At 36.1% G+C, this 19,688-nt stretch overlaps 2 protein-coding genes across 3 annotated transcripts in view; one reads left to right on the forward strand and one right to left on the reverse strand.

Moving 5' to 3' along the window:
- The window catches only part of LOC139142261 (palmitoyltransferase ZDHHC17-like), a 35,936-nt gene extending 29,228 nt beyond the window's left edge, over window positions 1-6,708 (forward strand). For both annotated transcript variants that reach the window (XM_070712154.1, XM_070712147.1), the window contains exons 14-15: window positions 810-960; window positions 1,453-6,708. In XM_070712154.1, the coding sequence (XP_070568255.1) occupies window positions 810-954 (145 nt within the window). In that variant the 3' untranslated portion in view covers window positions 955-960; window positions 1,453-6,708. The remainder of the gene's footprint in view (window positions 1-809; window positions 961-1,452) is intronic.
- Window positions 6,709-10,145: 3,437 nt separating this feature from the next.
- LOC139142221 (cysteine and glycine-rich protein 2-like) overlaps window positions 10,146-19,688 on the reverse strand; it is an 11,135-nt gene continuing 1,592 nt past the window's right edge. Inside the window, exons 2-6 of the mRNA XM_070712091.1 lie at window positions 16,194-16,329; window positions 15,280-15,451; window positions 12,892-13,030; window positions 11,763-11,856; window positions 10,146-11,122 (exon numbers count right to left, since the gene is read on the reverse strand). Of these exons, the coding sequence (XP_070568192.1) occupies window positions 11,046-11,122; window positions 11,763-11,856; window positions 12,892-13,030; window positions 15,280-15,451; window positions 16,194-16,308 (597 nt within the window). The 5' untranslated portion in view covers window positions 16,309-16,329 and the 3' untranslated portion in view covers window positions 10,146-11,045. The remainder of the gene's footprint in view (window positions 11,123-11,762; window positions 11,857-12,891; window positions 13,031-15,279; window positions 15,452-16,193; window positions 16,330-19,688) is intronic.

Below are 19,688 nucleotides of genomic sequence, written 5' to 3' on the forward strand. Positions count from 1 at the left end.
CAATAGACTGCCAAATGCACTGGTATACACTGGTTTACTAGACCAATAGACTGCCAAATGCACTGGTATACACTGGTTTACCAGACCAATAGACTGCCAAATGCACTGGTATACACTGGTTTACCAGACCAATAGAATGCCAAATACACTGGTATACACTGGTTTACCAGACCAATAGACTACCAAATACACTGGTATACACTGGTTTACCAGACCAATAGAATGCCAAATACACTGGTATACACTGGTTTACCAGACCAATAGACTGCCAGATGCACTGGTATACACTGGTTTACCAGACCAATAGACTGCCAGATGCACTGGTATACACTGGTTTACTAGACCAATAGACTGCCAAATACACTGGTATACACTGGTTTACCAGACCAATAGACTGCCAAATGCACTGGTATACACTGGTTTACCAGACCAATAGACTACCAAATACACTGGTATACACTGGTTTACCAGACCAATAGAATGCCAAATACACTGGTATACACTGGTTTACCAGACCAATAGACTACCAAATATACTGGTATACACTGGTTTACTAGACCAGTGGACTGACAAATCTAGTGGAATTCACCTTTCTATAAAACCAATAGTGAGAGTGTAGATTATAAAATGTGGTGCGACAATGAATGTTTTGTTGTAGACTCATATGTCACGTTTTAGTCTTGTATGAATTAGTATGGTAGGATTAATTAGTAGGATAGATCACCTGCACTACTGTCCCAGTGATGCAAATAAAAACATTGAAATGTGAAAGAAGTTAACAATAGTTCCTCCCTCTAACTCTATTACAGCCGTGGCATCATCAGAAATCTGCTAGACTTCTTTGAATGTACCTTGTGTGGCTTGTACAGACCCCAGCGTATTGATTGGAAAAATCAATTTGATATGAGCAGTTCATCAAGTCAGTCTAGCTTTGCTAACGAGCATTCAGTTTAAAACAAGGTAAATGTCAGCATTATGCATATCATTACCTGAAAAGACAAATTTTGATGACAAGAATTCTAGAGTTATAAAGTTGTTACAAGTTTATACCTTCAGAATCCTTGTTACATAGTATATAATTGTTCTTTGTTGTATGACTTCTAGTTGTGATAAATGGACACTAGAATTTGGAAAAATTAGAAAATGGACAACAGAATTTTCAATTTGTTTTGAGATGATAAAAATTGGTAGAATTGGTTGTTTACAAAAGTAAACCATTCTATCAAGTTTATTGGAAAGGGTCAAAGGTCACAAGCAACCATGATATTTGTACATACATTTTGTTCGTGAAATATCTTTCAGATCCACAGTACTTTCCATAACTTCTCTGTTCACTATAACTCAGAATTGTATTAGAAGACAACTTGGTCTAAGTCCAGCAGGTATCATGGAGACAGCTTAATTTTATGGTTATGTTTTGTTGCTAATCCTACTCTTCTATGATCATTACAGCAATGTGATGTGACCTGTGATCCACAGATGACCTTTGACCCAAAGATGACCATGCTGCCTTGTTAACATTAGAGTATGATGAGTACATTCAAAGTTTGTGGTTCATTGTCTTCATAAAAAGATAACTGATTACACTGACTGTGATGGAGAGGTCATTCATGTTGTGGTAAAACATAAAACAGCAGTTATCATACAAACCGTGTACGCAGTTGAACTTATTTTTCTGATACTAAAGAGGTCTGCCTGTAAACTGAGAAAGCTCTATATATTTTATAACATTTTATTTATCATATGTGAACTTGAAGTCATCCAAGCAAATGCTTAAACCATATACTGTCAATATAGTTATTGTTCTAGATGTGTACCAATGAAACCAAGTTCTTGTTGATATCGAACAAGTCTTATTTATTATTATTCAGAGACCTAGTTATCAGAGTTCATGAAATAAAATGAAATTGAAAAAATACATGCAAGAACCCAATCCTTAGTTTCACAGCTTTTATAATGAAAGAAAAATCAGTGATTGCATTAATCAGCATTGAGTGAGTTTTGTCAATGTAAAATGTGGTTTTCAAAGTATACCTCCAGTGTGAGTGGAGGGAATTAGTAACTAGGATGTAAGGTGTGCACAGTTAGCTAACCTATCTACAGTATGAATACATAGTAACAGTGTCTTGCATCAATCTGGCTGCTAAGAAACTTTCTTGATGAGTAAAATAAGCAAGTGTAATTTAAATTTATAATTACAAAGAGAAGGAGCAATGCATAGCTACTTTGTTTAAGTATATAGTAGTGATGCATGGCTACTTTGTAAATACACAGTAGCAATGCATAGCTGCTTGGTAACTACCAGTACATGGTAGCAGAATATAGCTACTTTGTAACACATAGTAGTAATGCATTGCTGCTTTGTAACTACATGGTAGCAGAATGTAGCTACTTTGTAACAACATAGTAGCAATTTATAGCTACTTTGTAACTACAGAATATAGCTACTTTGTAATTACATAGTAGCAATGTATAGCTACTTTGTAACTACATTGTAGCTGTACATAGCTACTTTGTAAGTATTTAGTAGCAATGAATAGCTTCTTTGTAAGTACATAGTAGTAATGTGCGGCTACTTTGTAAGTACATAGTAGGAATGCATAGCTTCTTTGTAAGGACATATTGGTACATGCAGTTACTGTATAAGTACATTGTAGCTGTTGCAAGAACAGTCATAACCAATAGTGTCATTGATAACATAGCATTGCATAGCTACTTTGTAAGTACATAGTTGCTGTGGTAAAAGACAGTGATAACCCTTAGTGTCACTTGTCAAGCTACAATTTTTCTACATTGTAGCCATATCAAGCAACAATGCAATTACACTGTATTTATGTCAGACTACAATGTGATCAGATTGTAGCTATGTCAAACTATATTTACATTGGAGCAGTGCATAGCGACAATGTTAGTATATATTATCCACCTCTAGAGACACTATGTATACTGTAGTAATAATAACTCGCAGCATAGAAAGCTGCATGTTTCACAGTTTTCTTGCTTTAACATTAAGAATTCTCATTTGTCAAGACTTACAGTATTGAAAAGTAAATTGAAACAATGGAACGGAATGAATGTCATGACCAACATTGTGTCTGGAATGTCAAAGCCCTGTTACTATGCATGGAGACTTGAATTTCCACCAGTTTAAGAAAATGTAAAATACAATTGTACTACAGAATGATGTGTCAACGTTGTCTTCATACAGTTTACTATTTATGCATGGATTAATCTGCACCAGTAAAGCATTTGTCTGATGAAGAAATGCATTTCTTAGTAAAACAAGAATTTTAGGAAACAATCCACCTGTTCAAACATGAGACTCTCTTGCTCTGTGTTTCTTACACTATAACTTTTAAAATTTATTTTGATTTTTAAAATTTGTGTATCAAAGGTGTTGGTCCAATTTTCAACAAGCAGCTCATAACAATTAAATGTTTTGAATTTTAATTTTGTACTTTGCATTGCTCAAATTTTTATGAAACATGCTCCTCTGCGTTTCTAGAGAATGCGAATGTGTGTATGTATGTATGTATGTATGTATGTGTGTGTCTGTATGTGTGTTTGTATGTGTATGAGTGTAATTTTGTTAGATCAGAGGTTTTTGATACAAAGTAACAAACCTTTTTGCAATTTTTTATTTGAAGGAATACAATTGGAGGTATTCTTCTAAATTCATAAATATAATTATATTTCTGTGCTGTGTAAGTGATTGTCTTCAACAAAGCCTCCGTAGCAGCATTTTTGGTGATATTTTTGTAATATTTATGTTATTGATCGATTTCTTATAATTTAAGGTAGCTAAATACCTTTTAGACACTTTCAGATTTTTATTTTTTTCTCAATTGAACACGTCCCAAACCCCAATAAAGTATATATTTTCTGAAAGCTCTGATATAGAGCTATCCGACCAAGCACAGTACACGGTCGTTATTTGCATAAGAGTCACGTGACAAGCATTTTGCTGAAGCTTCAAAAAACCGGTTTTTCCCGCCTTATGCAAACACGCTGCAAGATTTCGGGTTAGAATTTCTTCATTGACAAGCCTTGACAATATCGTTCAAAACCGTGTCTGCGATTTTTTCCCGAAGGCTCCATTCAAATTATATGGCGTGATAATTAAAATTCCTTGAAAAGCACCTTCATCGAACACCTTTAAGAGCGCATTAAAAAAAAACAAAGGCATATAAAGAAAATCCCAGACACGGTTTTGAACGATATTGTCAAGGCTTGTCAATGAAGAAATTCTAACCGGAAATCTTGCAGCGTGTTCACATAAGGCGGGAAAAACCGGCTTTTGGAAGGTTCAGCAAAACGCTTGTCACGTGACTCCTATGCAAATAATGACCGTGTACTGTGCTTGGTCGGATAGCTCTATATCAGGGCTTTCAGAAAATGTATACTTTATTGGGCTTTGGGACGTGTTCAATTGAGAAAAAAATAAAAATCTCAAAGTGTCTAAAAGGTATGTAGCTACCTTAAGCATATCGAAGAATCAATACTTGTTTGGTATAGTGTCATTTGCATACATAATGTTTGGAAATTGCATCGGTAGGTGCACTCCAAAGTACATGTTTATCAGCGAACGGATGAAAAGCGTAACAAAGTTTATCATGAAAATTGATACCTTATTTTAGTCAATATGATAAAGTAAAGGGTTTTTATGTGTATTAGAAGATTAAGTTATTTGCAAGAATATCTCCAAAGATATTACTGCTTGGGCTTTCTTTTACACTCTGCAACTATGATGTAATTTGTTGACTCTGATTTCTTAGCTACACAATAGACCCTTAATTTCTTTGAAACTGAACTTTGCAGTGGAATATTGGAAATTTTGCAATCCAGATGACAATAAACAAGTGATGAAAAAGTGTACCACAGTAATTTGCTGAATTATTTCATGGTGAGAAATCACTTTTCATTTTGAATTACAATTTCGTTTTGAGTTTCTGAAATGTACAATTAAATATATTCAATTCATATCAACTCTTTTGGGTGTGATCAATTGGATGGTCAAGTGGATGGAAGTATTGCTGATTAATCTACCAGTAAGTTTAGGGGTTTTGGATTGACTTGCCGTCAAAAATTTAGTGTTGTCCTTTAGGAGTTGGTGAAGGGATCAGATGTTTCTATCTGTGCTGTTTGTTGTCGATAATTTGACTTGCTACTCCCTGTGAATGGAATCCAAGGAACATTTTGGTAGAGTTTTATTTTGTTTGCCCATCAACGGACATCCATGGAACTTTTTGTTGTAGTTTTATTGACTTGTTTGGCCATTAATAGACATTTACCTCTTGTAAATAAACCAATTTTTCACGCTACAAGGTATAAACACAATGAACCATTCATGTTCATCTAACTTTATTTCACAAAACATTCCATAATTTCACCAGTCAGTCAGCCATGCATCTGGAGCTGTTGATTCAATATGTTTTCAAATTAATGTCCAGTATTTGAATATCATACCCCCGGTATAGCATTGCTCTGCTACTGTGGTTTTTTTGCATCTATTTTCTTCATCTTCAGAACAGATCTTTTAAATAAACTTTACCAACTTTTTGCATAAAATTTAACAGTATGATTGATATAAGTTTGTTAATCTGTGAAAATATCAAACATCATGGCCAGTTGAACAGTTTAGTTTCCTCTGACCATGTCCAGAGTTTTCCATTCATTCGGTACCAGGGTAAGGATATTGTAATTACAGTATTATGACTCAACAGAAATGATTTCTCTTCATTGTACCTAGTCTAGGGATAATGTTTAAGAATTGACAGAAGCTCTTCACTTCACTTCACTGTACCCAGTGTAAGGATAATGCATTCATATTGGCAGAAATGATTTCACTTCATTTTACCCAGTGTAAGGATAATACATTATGAATTGACAGAAATGATTTCACTTCATTGTATCCAGTGTAAGGATAATGCATTACAACTTGACAGAAACTGTTCACTTCATCGTACCACAGGGATACAAGGAAAGTCTCTTCCATGTAACCAGATGGACATTATGAAGAACAGTTACATAGCCATACATTGCAACAACAGTGTCACATCCATACAGTGCAAGTAGATTAAGCAGTGTGGACTTTAACATGTTGCTGGAACAGGTTTTCTTTCATGTAGCAGTCAGTGAAACAGAGTGTCTGTGTACTTTTTTCAAAATGATAGGTGCTCAATTTAAATATCCTCAATAATATGCTTATTACTGAATTAAGTGAGAAACATTCTTTTTGCTTAACTTCAAAACCTACTCACAAAAATTTTTGTACAATGTATGGTATACCCATCTCTGCCCTCTATCAGACATTTTGTGTTCATGTAGAGATACATTTAATTTAGTAAATGTGGATCTTTGTTGTTTTGTTTTTTGTTATACAAAATAAGTTCCATGTGGTAGCACCTATACTTTGTATCTTGAAATGGAGTGTGTTTACTTGAGAACCTACAAGAAGTATACTTTGTCCTATTGCTTGCTATCTTTTTCTTTTATCATAAAAATTCAGAATGCATTTTGAGAGAATTATTAAAGTGTTTACGAACAAACTGTAAAAATGTGTAGTATTTCCAATTTTGTGACAAAAATGTGCCATTTTGTAAACATACTAGTAGACTGTGTGTTTTTTTCAATAAATAGTCTGTAAAGTATAGCATTCTCTCATTATACATGTTGTATGTTACACCATAAATAAATGTTTGTACATTATGTTTTGCTTTATTGTGCATATCATTAAAAACATGTTTTGCTCCCAGGGTGAATGAATATACTGGGGATTCATTCATCTACCATTGATAAGATACATCAACCAGACATCCCTTCAGGTTGTCTGATGTATCATTTCTCTAACAATGTTTTCCACAGGGGATGGCAGTCAATTTATTGGGAAGTCTATAGCAGTGCTATAGACTGTCTATTCTCCCTGTCAGTGCTATAGACTGTCCAATCTCCCTGTCAGTGCTATAGACTGTCCAATCTCCCTGTCAGTGCTATAGACTGTCCAATCTCCCTGTCAGTGCTATAGACTGTCCAATCTCCCTGTCAGTGCTATAGACTGTCCAATCTCCCTGTCAGTGCTATAGACTGTCCAATCTCCCTGTCAGTGCTATAGACTGTCCAATCTCCCTGTCAGTGCTATAGACTGTCCAATCTCCCTGTCAGTGCTATAGACTGTCCAATCTCCCTGTCAGTGCTATAGACTGTCCAATCTCCCTGTCAGTGCTATAGACTGTCTATTCTCCCTGTCAGTTCTATAGACTGTCCAATCTCCCTGTCAGTTCTATAGACTGTATATTCTCCCTGTCAGTGCTATAGACTGTCCAATCTCCCTGTCAGTTCTACAGACTGTCCTATCTCCCTATCAGTTCTATACTGTCCATTCTCTCTGTCAGTTCTATAGACTGTCTATTCTCCCTGTCAGTCTATAGACTGTCTATTCTCTCTTTCAGTTCTATAGACTGTCTATTCTCCCTGTCAGTGCTATAGACTGTCCAATCTCCCTGCCAGTGCTATAGACTGTCCAATCTCCCTGTCAGTGCTATAGACTGTCCAATCTCCCTGTCAGTTCTATAGACTGTCCAATCTCTCTGACAGTTCTATAGACTGTCTATTCTCCCTGTCAGTGCTATAGACTGTCCAATCTCCCTGCCAGTGCTATAGACTGTCCAATCTCCCTGTTAGTTCCATAGACTGTCCAATCTCCCTGTCAGTTCTATAGACTGTCTATTCTCCCTGTCAGTGCTCTAGACTGTCCAATCTCCCTGTCAGTTCTATAGACTGTCCAATCTCTCTGACAGTTCTATAGACTGTCCATTCTCTCTGTCAGTTCTATAGACTGTTATTCTCCCTATCAGTTCCATAGACTGTCTATTCTCCCTGTCAGTGCTATAGACTGTCCAATCTCCCTGTCAGTTCTAAAAACTGTCTATTCTCCCTGTCAGTGCTATAGACTGTCCAATCTCCCTGTCAGTTCTATAGACTGTCCAATCTCCCTGTCAGTTCTATACTGTCCATTCTCTCTGTCAGTTCTATAGACTGTCTATTCTCCCTATCAGTTCCATAGACTGTCTATTCTCCCTGTCAGTGCTATAGACTGTCCAATCTCCCTGTCAGTTCTAAAAACTGTCTATTCTCCCTGTCAGTGCCATAGACTGTCCAATCTCCCTGTCAGTTCTATAGACTGTCCAATCTCCCTTTCAGTTCTATAGACTGTCTATTCTCCCTGTCAGTGCTATAGACTGTCCAATCTCCCTGCCAGTGCTATAGACTGTCCAATCTCCCTGTTAGTTCCATAGACTGTCCAATCTCCCTGTCAGTTCTATAGACTGTCCAATCTCCCTGTCAGTTCTATACTGTCCATTCTCTCTGTCAGTTCTATAGACTGTCTATTCTCCCTATCAGTTCCATAGACTGTCTATTCTCCCTGTCAATGCTATAGACTGTCCAATCTCCCTGTCAGTTCTAAAAACTGTCTATTCTCCCTGTCAGTGCTATAGACTGTCCAATCTCCCTGTCAGTTCTATAGACTGTCCAATCTCCCTTTGTTCTATAGACTGTCTATTCTCCATCAGTTCTATAGCTGTCTATTCTCCCTGTCAGTGCTATAGACTGTCCAATCTCCCTGTCAGTTCTATAGACTGTCTATTTTCCCTGTCAGTGCTATAGACTGTCCAATCTCCCTGTCAGTTCTATAGACTGTCTATTCTCCCTGTCAGTGCTATGGACTGTCCAATCTCCCTGTCAGTTCTATAGACTGTCCAATCTCCCTGTCAGTTCTATAGACTGTCTATTCTCCATCAGTTCTATAGACTGTCCAATCTCCCTATGAGTACTAGAGACATTCCCACCTCTCTATGAGTGCTGTCTGTGTAAGGCAATTATGGCAAGACTTCAGACTTACCAGACTCTCTGCACCCGGCCCAGGTGGATAGTTTGTGAAATCCATGGTGTCAAAGCCAAGTGGTGCACCACAGTGTCTCTCACACTCTGAATTTGGCAGCTGTCTTCAAAGTCATCAACGTATGCTGTATCTGTCAATCACAGAATCTTAACTATTTTTTTATCTCAAAGTTACAGTTATTGAATCATAATTCTCCACATATTGATCAGTATGAAATGATCTAATAAATAATACTGGCATGATATTGGCCAATTACAGCTATTTACACATGGACCAGATGTAGGGAAATTAAAATGCAGAGAACCCCAGACCACTTGATTTTGAAATTATTGTTCAATGATTAAATTTTCCATGAGAGATCATGCTACCAATGTCCTTATCTGTACCTTGACTCATCAACAACCAACTCTTAGTAAAGTCAAATCCATATGCAGGGCAATTAGATGTTCACACCTGCCATTGTGTCTGATATTGGGTTTTTGTGATAACAGACTTTACAGTTTGTTGCTGCATTTGTGAGTGCAACAACATAATCTATACTTACCATGTAGGATCATTTCCGTATTACTAGCTCACAGCGAATACTTCCCAGAAAAGACCAAGTATGCTTTCATGTCAGAAAGACATCCAAAATATGATTATCCCACAACTGATGCATATACTGACTATCAAATCAGTTTTACAAATACATCAGCATTATTATCCACAATATATCTTTGACTTTCATTTTAACAAATCATTTTTGGTTGTGAATATTGATCTTGATGCCAATACTTGCCAGAACTTTCCATGACAACAAGTTTCCACACTACCAATTGTCCCAAGTATGTTATGAACCTTACTACTGGAAATAAAATTGATACTACGGAAGTTTCAATCTATACAACACTTTTCCATGCTTCACAGACAGTAATGAGAAGCACCCTAGGTTTGTACAAGAAGTTCAAGGAATGAGGTGTGGAATTTTAGAGGTTAACCAGCGTCATATCACATCTATAGTGTGTTTTGCATCAATCACAACATCTACCATGTTCAGTTGATGCTCGGTGTAGATTGTCTGGTCATTTTCAGAAAGTGTACCATCAGGGAACTCATCTATTTCCCTTGTTAACAATTGATACACTGTCTGCCAACTCTGTTTGGAGTGTATACACATATCTGTAAATTGATTTGCGAGTTTCATTTTACTTTCTGAGCAACAGCAATTTTTCCCTAAGGTATGAACATATGACAAAACAACAAAATGTCTAACAAAAAAAATTTAATGAGCTTGTTACCCTTATCATTAAGTTGCTATGTCATGCATATTCCTAATAACGGCTACATTTGGATGACACTTTGCATATACCATATTTGGATGACACTGCATATACCATATTTGGATGATACTTTGCATATACCATATTTGGATGGTTCTTTGCATATGACATTTTGATGAGCTATTATTTGACTCGAAAGTAATAAGGCACATCGGTGAACCATTAAATTTGTCTTGAAATTGTCATTCAAAAGAACTATAAGACATTCATAGAAAATGCTAAATATTATGAAAATGTAATAAAAAATGACCAGGCTTACTAGACCTTTCAGATATGAGAAACATGAATAAAGTTTTAACTGTAAAGCTTATGAATTTTTATCCTATTGGGAAAACCTGAAAATGAATGTTGCATAATGACAATATGTCTCAGTTTTTTACAGCAAACGTTCCATCCTAACTTCATGTTATGAACTAAAGCTAAGTTATAGAGTAGAAACAGACTGAACATTTCATATACAGACTGTCAGCTGAATATTTGTCAATGTGATAGTAACTGTCATTATTACATGTCATATTGTTAAGTATGTGCCATGTGACAACGTGATAATAGCATGACTATCACGTGACTGGTGGATGTCATTCACATGATAAATTTTCAAGGACAGTTGTAAACTTGGAGTATCTTTAAAAGTTATTATGCACACTGTCCCCACTTTGATCTTCATCTACAGTAGGCTAGGCAGTCCTATGGTTCTACACATTCATGTAAATTACACATATTTGTATTTATCCATTTACATCATCTTAAGCTTTTTCTCTTTTTTATTTTGACATTTTTTGCAATTGTAGAATTCAAGATCTGCTTGTCTTCAGGGTCACTGTTTTTTACTCAGTCATACTTAGTGCACCAGCACCAAGTCCATAGCCGACACCTTTAGGTCCAAATCCTTTGGCATAGCAGGCTGCAAGATAATCAATAAATAATTTTAAAAACAGTAAATTTATCTTTATTTTGATATCCTGCATCCTCCAGTGGTTTCAAGTAGTTTTTGTGAAAGTAATACTCTTAATTTATCCTGTAGACTTAAACCATGGTACAGCAGCCATTTTGAATTTCAAACCTAGGAAAATTACCGGTACCAGTAATTTGTTTTCACCAATCCTACACTTTGTGCAGTGACCCCTGATATTCATTCTTGATTATGAAAGAGAAAAGTCTAAAGTTTCCTTGAGAGGAGTGTTGGTGAATATATTAAGATATTCTGTTTCAAAGCATATAGCATTTGCAAGCTAAATAAGTCCATCCATTACTTCCAATGATCTAGCAGGATGTGTAGACAGGACAGGAAGTGAGGAAAAGTTAAGCCAAGTAAAATGACAGATGTAAAAGACAATAGCATGACAATACCTATATTTTGTTAATGGTTCTGGTGATCAAATTGCGGTTTGAATGATTTCTTCAAAACTAAGATTTTTTCAGCACGTTTATTTTTGTTGACATCAACATCATGATTTTAAAATTAGTTAATATTCAAAAGTTTTAGTTCGGCGAATTCAACACATTCCACTGAAATTGTTGTTATGTAGAAGCATTTATCTCACCTTGACAAAAGATCTCACCCTCTCTGTCACAAACACGGGTAGAATCCAATCCTTTTCCGCAGTAGGCACATGTAAAACACTTCTTATGCCACGACTGTACAGTAAAAACAACAACAACAGTCAATGGTATCATCTTTGTAAGTATACAGTATCAGATCCATATCAATCTTATAGCAAATTACAATGGATGAAATGTTGATTACCGTGAAGGAAATGTTGATTACCATGAAGGAAATGCAAATTACCATAAAGGAAATGCAAATTACCATGAAGGAAGTGCAAATAACCATGAAGGAAATGCAAATTACCATGATGGAAATGAAAATTACAATGAAGAAAATGCAAATATTATGAAGAAAGTGTCAACAACGTAATGGAAACCAAAAGTACTTCTGTATGCTGGTTTAAACAGCTGTTAACTCTTTTACATCCAAACACTGGACATGCTCATCATCTAATCTAATGGATCCTCCTTAAAGCCATCAAACTTGTGAAATGAACCTTCTTGAAGTACCACTTACATAATGTTATGTCTGAGTTAGAATCATTGGACCATTTACAAACAGTCATGAACAAACCAAATGACAGTGTTGGATCAGTTAATGAACAAACCAAATGACAGTGTTGGATCAGTTCATGAACAAACCAAATGACAGTGTTGGATCAGTTCATGAACAAACCAAATGACAGTGTTGGATCAGTTCATGAACTAACCAAATGACAGTGTTGGATCAGTTCATGAACAAACCAAATGACAGTGTTGGATCAGTTCATGAACAAACCAAATGACAGTGTTGGATCAGTTCATGAACAAACCAAATGACAGTGTTGGATCAGTTCATGAACAAACCAAATGACAGTGTTGGATCAGTTCATGAACTAACCAAATGACAGTGTTGGATCAGTTCATGAACAAACCAAATGACAGTGTTGGATCAGTTCATGAACTAACCAAATGACAGTGTTGGATCAGTTCATGAACTAACCAAATCACAGTGTTGGATCAGTTCATGAACTAACCAAATGACAGTGTTGGATCAGTTCATGAACAAACCAAATGACAGTGTTGGATCAGTTCATGAACAAACCAAATGACAGTGTTGGATCAGTTCATTAATCTGTTACTTACAGAATTAGCTCCGATCATTTTTTCAGCTTGATAAACAGAATGACCACACCGTGGACATCTATCGGCACCACCATATTTGGAAGGCGGTTCTGATGCAACATCACAGTGGGTATAGGCTTCAGCCATTGCCGGTCCACCCCTGGTAAGAGAAAACCAATCTTAGCTTGCATTAGCACAATGCTCCTGTAGTATAGATCATTACTCTTGGCGTGACATGAATTTTGCATTAAAGTCTGTGACATTACATAAATATGTGTTAACAATATAACATAAGAAAAAACTGAAACACTTTCTGCAGATTGATAAAATTAACCTTAGTATTATGTCCATATGATGGAATACTTTGATACTCTTGTACATGTGAGAAAATCTTCACAGAGAGAAGTATTACATTGACTTTATGGGGTCTGTGTAAATTACTTTTAAATTGGCTTTTGACCAAGTACAGTATTTGTTGATTTTTTTACCAAGTACTTCATTTTTCATGAATGCTTTATTGCATTCAACCATTGCCATGGCAATGTGCTGGGTTGTTTTGGGAGAGATGGGAAAGGAACATGCAGTGACATGGCCAGCTGATCTGCTCAGCTGATACCAAGGTTAAGGCAGATGCTCAAAGACGGTGTCACACACAGTGGCATACATAATCACTCTAAGAATATCACCAGATTATTTCTACAGCCTGATGACTAGACCAATGTAAAACCTAATGTGAGCTAGATGATACTCTATCCACACCACACTGTACTTTGAAATTTAATGTATTCAATAGAACCAGTCCCTGTTTGTGCCTTTTTGCAAAGTCTTAACACAAACCAACATTCAGTTCAACAAATGTGTCTGAAAGCTTTTATCCACTGTATATTCAAGTGGGTTTCTAGTGATGTACTGTAGTGATAGAAGTAAATAAAAGCTATCACTGTAATGTTTACCAAGATCATTTTGCTGCAGTAAAGCAAGTGTATAGTTACTTTATCTTTTATGAAAGTTATTTTTTCTGTTGTCGTTGTCATTGACTCGTCCCTTTTTACTTCTCTACCAAGTGTGACATTCTATTGTACATTCTTAAACATTCTGATGCCCAGCCACTCATTACTATGGTAACCATCTGCCATGGTGCAGTGTCACACAATGCATACATTTTAAACATGACAGCACTGAACAGTAGCTAAATTCATACTTTCCACAGAACAGAGATAGGACAACAGATAATGGTTCAATTGAAGCGAACTGCATTGCCACTGGTGCCCTGTGTGCAGGGGAAGCCATTTCAACTCCACAATTAACTCTCCATGGAGAAGCAAAGAATCTCAACACACATTACTTTATTAGTTTCTACTGACAGAAAGCTGAATAGGTAATACAATGCAAGTAAACTGGTTGCACAGATGAAGAGAAAAACTTACAAGATAGTAGAAAGAGACTTAAGATGGGATAAAGAGTAAATTGTCAGTTCACAATAGGAAAGAATGATATTGAGAGAAAGACATTGATCTCTGCATTTGTACATTTCTCCTTTTGCCAACCAAATAGTGACTGACTTTTATTTATGCAGAAAGTTCGATGTCAATCTCTCCTGGATGAAAGTTGGGTCACACCAACCCATCAAGGTTCACTCTGGGATCTGGGACTTGCATGCAATAGCAGTCGCACGTTGTTATTTTGAAATTCATGCAATTTCTTAACCATAGACATGTCATGTACATGAACCAAGTATGACCCTTGAATATGAACAGATCCAGTAATTATCTTATATGACATGGATAACTGCCTTTAATATGTATTCTCTCTAACATTAACCAAAATTTCTTTAATGAAACAAAATTTTTCTCCTCCAGAAGAGAGATTTTTTCAAGTATAAAAAAGCTAGATTGCACGACCGATAGACACCAACACCATTGATGAAAAGATGTTTTTAACTTTAGTGAGAAATGACTGAAATCTAGAGAGTTACTCAATCAAGACAAGAGTACTTGTAAAAGTACAGATGAAGGATAATAATGAAACAATCTCAGAGACAAGAGCATCTTCACATCAAAGGTTGATAGCTTTCAGTTGAGAGAATGATTATCGGTTAAATGAATTTCCAGATCAAGAAATATGTACTCAATGATGTTAGAGAAGAAAATTAGTATTGTCACAATAATTAAATATTTAAACATTTGTGTACATTCATAAAGAAGAAAGAAGTGATAAACTAACTCATAAAGAGAGTACACATCTCAGTGAATGAAAGAGAGTTCCTATATTCCATGATGATTGGTTGTATGCTTGATGATGAAGCAAGTATGGTATACACATAGGAAGACTGAAGCGATAAGAGGGAAAGGTGCATCCTCACTACGATGGTTGCTATGGTGAGATGGAGCTGTTGCCATGGTAACTTACTGTTTGACTGGTTTGTTGCCAAGGCGTTCTCCTTGATCCATACTCAGTGTGCCAGCACCGCCACCAAATCCATATCCCTTAGGTCCATGGACCTTGCCATAGCAATTCTTACAGTAGATGTCCTGATCACGTTCAGCCACAGTGGTAGAATCCAACATCTTGTTACACAGCTCTGGAATGTAACGTTGGTAATAAGAATTATTCTCAGTCCAGTACAATTATGTTCCACACATTATTTTAGTTGTATCAGTTTGATCTCATTGTCTGTTTTACTGTTACCAACAACTGTAACACTGAAGAAGGCAACCTGTGAATTGCTGAAATGTTGGTACTTTTTCTATAAAGGTTTGAAATAGAGATCTTGGTCAAAGCCACTGTATTCCACTATGCACCAATAAAGTAGTGAGATTGGAAAAGATGAAGAAATTTATTGTTGTTGACAGAGCAATCACATGTATGGCAGTGCCACAAAAAATCAAAACAAAAATCATTGATGTTGGTCATGACAACATGGCTGGTGCTTATTACACCTACAGATGGCACTACCTGCTGGGCAGGATGGCTTGGGCAGGATGGATGTCGTTATTTCCTCTAAAAACACCTGACAGCACTTGCTGGTTTCATGATATGGTTCACATATCAGTCTTGTCTTCATTAAACTGTCTTGGTTCTCATACTTATTTATTTTTTTGATGTAATTATACATTTTTCAAACAAGGAAATAATTTTGATATTATTTTACAAAATTAATTTTCTCAAAGATTGAAGATACTGATGAATCGCTGGAAATCTCATTAAATGTAAGCAAGAATTGGTTTGCAAAAACTCAGTAGTCTAAAAGTAAGGTTTAAAACTTTGAGAATGGCAAGAATTTCAAAACCAAGCATTGATGCAATAAAGGTGGTTGAACTTACTGCAAGTAAAGCATTGTTTGTGCCATGATTGGCCAGCTCCAATTCTTTCCTCTGCCTTGTAGACAGAAGTGCCACATTTTGGACATTTGGGTGCTCCTCCAAACTTTGGTGGCATTTTGTTGACTGCTTTGATAACCTAAATGAGAAACACATGTACAGATAAAATCAATCAGCTGTCAGTATAATGTGACATCAGTAACAGCTACCAGTGTGTGAACACAGTCTCGTTAGTGCAAATTTATTCACAGCCTGTCACTACACATATTGTACTCAATGTAGGAAGAAAACAAGGAGACATAAAACCAACATCACAAAGTCCACCCATCTCTCAGTCCTCATATTGCCTATTGCATGGTTTTCATTTCCCATAATTACCTAACTACAATGTGAAAGTTTATATTTTAATGATACATTTTTATGATTTTAATATTTGATGGACCATGTCATATTCATTGAATTGAAAAAAGGAAGAAACTGATTATGTTTATCTTTGAATGAAAATGATGTCATCAACATTGGTTATGAACCAAAGTTTCATCAATTTCTTTATGAGCTTATTATTATAAACATCCTGTGTACTATCTGCTAGAGGTGAGCAAGGAACTTAATTTTATTCTACAGTTCATCTACAAAAGCACTAGTACAACATTCATCACATCAGGCATATGCTATTTAATATTAAACAGCAAAGAAAATCATTTTTAATCAAAGTAAAAGTCAGCTTGAGTTGGGTGTGTCCTGTAGCAATGTTGATAACATCATAGTGTGACCCTGACAGTAGGAGGTCATGTAACAGCTGACATAGCATAGCAGCAGATCACATTTTTCAAATGTACCGGATGGCATGGCTGATCTGGTATTTCCAAGGCTATGGTACAGTATAATAATGTGATGCCTAAGGAGACAGATTTTGGGTCACAGTATGATAATGTGCTGCCTAGGGAGTGAGATTTGGGGTCACATGATTTCCTGGGCCCCTTTTTTCACCAAGTATGGAGAAGGTACAAGTATGGTATGTCAAACATCGTAGAGTGACTCACGTTGATGGCGTTCACCACATGGTGTCCCTGTATTTCAAGATACACAGACACCATCATGTCAAACTTTGTACAAATTGAATTGGAATAGTAGAGCAATGTCAAATAATACCAGTGATAACAAATTCAATAATTTTACTAATTACCATATCAAACGTGTCACTCTATTATTCTGTTCCATTGTTGACAAATCTGATATACATTCATAAGTTATGGCTCGATTAGAAAACGTGAACTGTTATTGTCTTTAAATCAAAAAATCAGAAGTAAAAAAATTTACACACATTCAAGAAAAATAAGGAAAGTGGAATTTCCGTCATTGAAGAAAGAAAATACAGATGTAGATGAAAAGCAGCTGTAACTGTTGGTTAGCTGATGGTCAGATTCCAAGATAATACTGCCACACATTCTAGATTTGCAAACAAGAGACCAGGAATTTGGAGAATGACATTTCAGATTCTGGTATTTGACTTGCATGGAGAGAATTTCATAAGATTCTGGCAAGACAGTTGCACAGTTTAATCATGACACTATCTCTTACATCTGGTCTTTTACTTATTTTGTTACACTTATTTTAAACTGTTTGTAAGTTCTGATGCTTCGATCATTATATTATTCTGTTTCCAGTTAAAGTCCATTTTAAATTTTATGTGAGGAGCTGCAAAGATAGTGTGATATCACAGCATCTAATAACAACTAAATGAGGAACAAATCCATTAATTGCTCATTAATTGTCACTAATTGCTCATTAATTGGTGGGATTATCCAAAACAAGTTATTAGGGATGTCAACCCTTCTCCATGAAATTTTTTTTGAATTTAAAAATAAAGCTCAGATTTGAAGCTGACTAAAATATTCCTTCAAAGAATTGCCTTGTAATAGGACAGTTTACAGATGACAAGTTTTCTTATGGCGAACATTCAGAGAGATCAGATGATCCAAGAAAAGTAATTAATAAGGACTGATTGACAGGCTTTGTGTTGTTCCATGACTGTGTTTACATGTCAAACAACATGTTTAATTGTTAGCAAACATAACAGACAGAGCACAGTTGTTAAGTAACCATGTATTAACCAATGACATGGTGTAAACAAAGAATCCAGCATTGCTCATTGCTGGACATTGCTTTGTGGTGTGGAGCTCATGATGACAAACATTGTGAAAGTGTCATTGGAAATTACAATTCATTTAAAGATTATGAAACAGGCATTATTACAGTCTAAGAAAACATAAATATGAATTTTACAATTCAGTTTCTCAGAGGCATTTTTTACATCCTAGTTTTTCAATTTCATTTTTTAAATTGAAATTACCCTTTACATGTACCTTCTGCAATGAAAATGCCACAAACAAACAGACAAAAATGTCAAATGAAAACTTTAAAGTGTGTGTGAGAGGGACACAGAGATTAATCCATGGCATGTTTGACATCAAATGACTCTCATTACAACTCTATTTATAATCTGACCTGTCTCATTAGTATCTGATACTACCAATTGAACTAACACAGCAGTCAAGGATGTCTATTTATGTGTGTTTAAAAAGTCATTGCAGTGGCTGATCCTTTCCCAAATCTGTGCCGGACACAGGCGCCCGTGGGTTGGGTAGTCTGCTTGATCGATCAATTTTCTGGTCGATCTATCGATCCCGTACTCGATTTGCCCACCACTGCTTAGGTTGAAGTGGAGGGCAGAACCAGCACGCGATCGATCAAGCAGAATACCCAACCCAACCAACGGACGCCTGTGGTGCCAGATGAGTGATTAGTTACGTTAAATACTTTCAGCGAAATTTTATTGACCATTATTCTGAGAATACAAACAAACTGTGTGTGAAACCTTCTGCAGTTTTTAGAAACAACTTTTGTCGTCTTCGGTGCCTCTCTACAACTCCCCTGTTCTGTGTGATTGTCAACACAAGTTATCAGCCTCATTTCTCACCTTCGACTAATGTCTTTTCACTTAGTAATATTAATTTAATTAACTTTCCCACACTTTGGCAGTCCTTGTCGTATATTCTTAAAATAACGAATAAATATTAGTACAGACATGCTATGATCAGAAACGCTCAGGTAAAAACAAAGTAACTTCGGGTTAACTTTGACGGAAACGTTGAGGTCAGCTTGCTGCAACATCGCCTGGCTGGAAATTATGAAATGCTTCCAATTTTTTTGTGAAAAAGTTTGCCATACACAGCGGATGACGAATACTTCTCATTGAAACAGTTTCAAGACATTTAATCTCACATTGACCTGACGCCCCAACATCCTGGCTGATTAAATTTCAACAAAAATTATTTGATACTCCATTTCTTTGAAGATCTCGGTCGAAAAAAACATGCAAGATTTATAGAGAAATGAAATGTGACCCCAAGTCTAATGGCAGATACACTCCTCCCTTGCACCTCGTAACCTTAAAATAGTTTTCATGGACGTCGAAACTACGAACATTGCCTCGCT

The sequence above is a fragment of the Ptychodera flava genome, chromosome 1 (assembly GCF_041260155.1).
Source record: "Ptychodera flava strain L36383 chromosome 1, AS_Pfla_20210202, whole genome shotgun sequence".
Classification (NCBI taxonomy): Eukaryota; Metazoa; Hemichordata; class Enteropneusta; family Ptychoderidae; genus Ptychodera; species Ptychodera flava.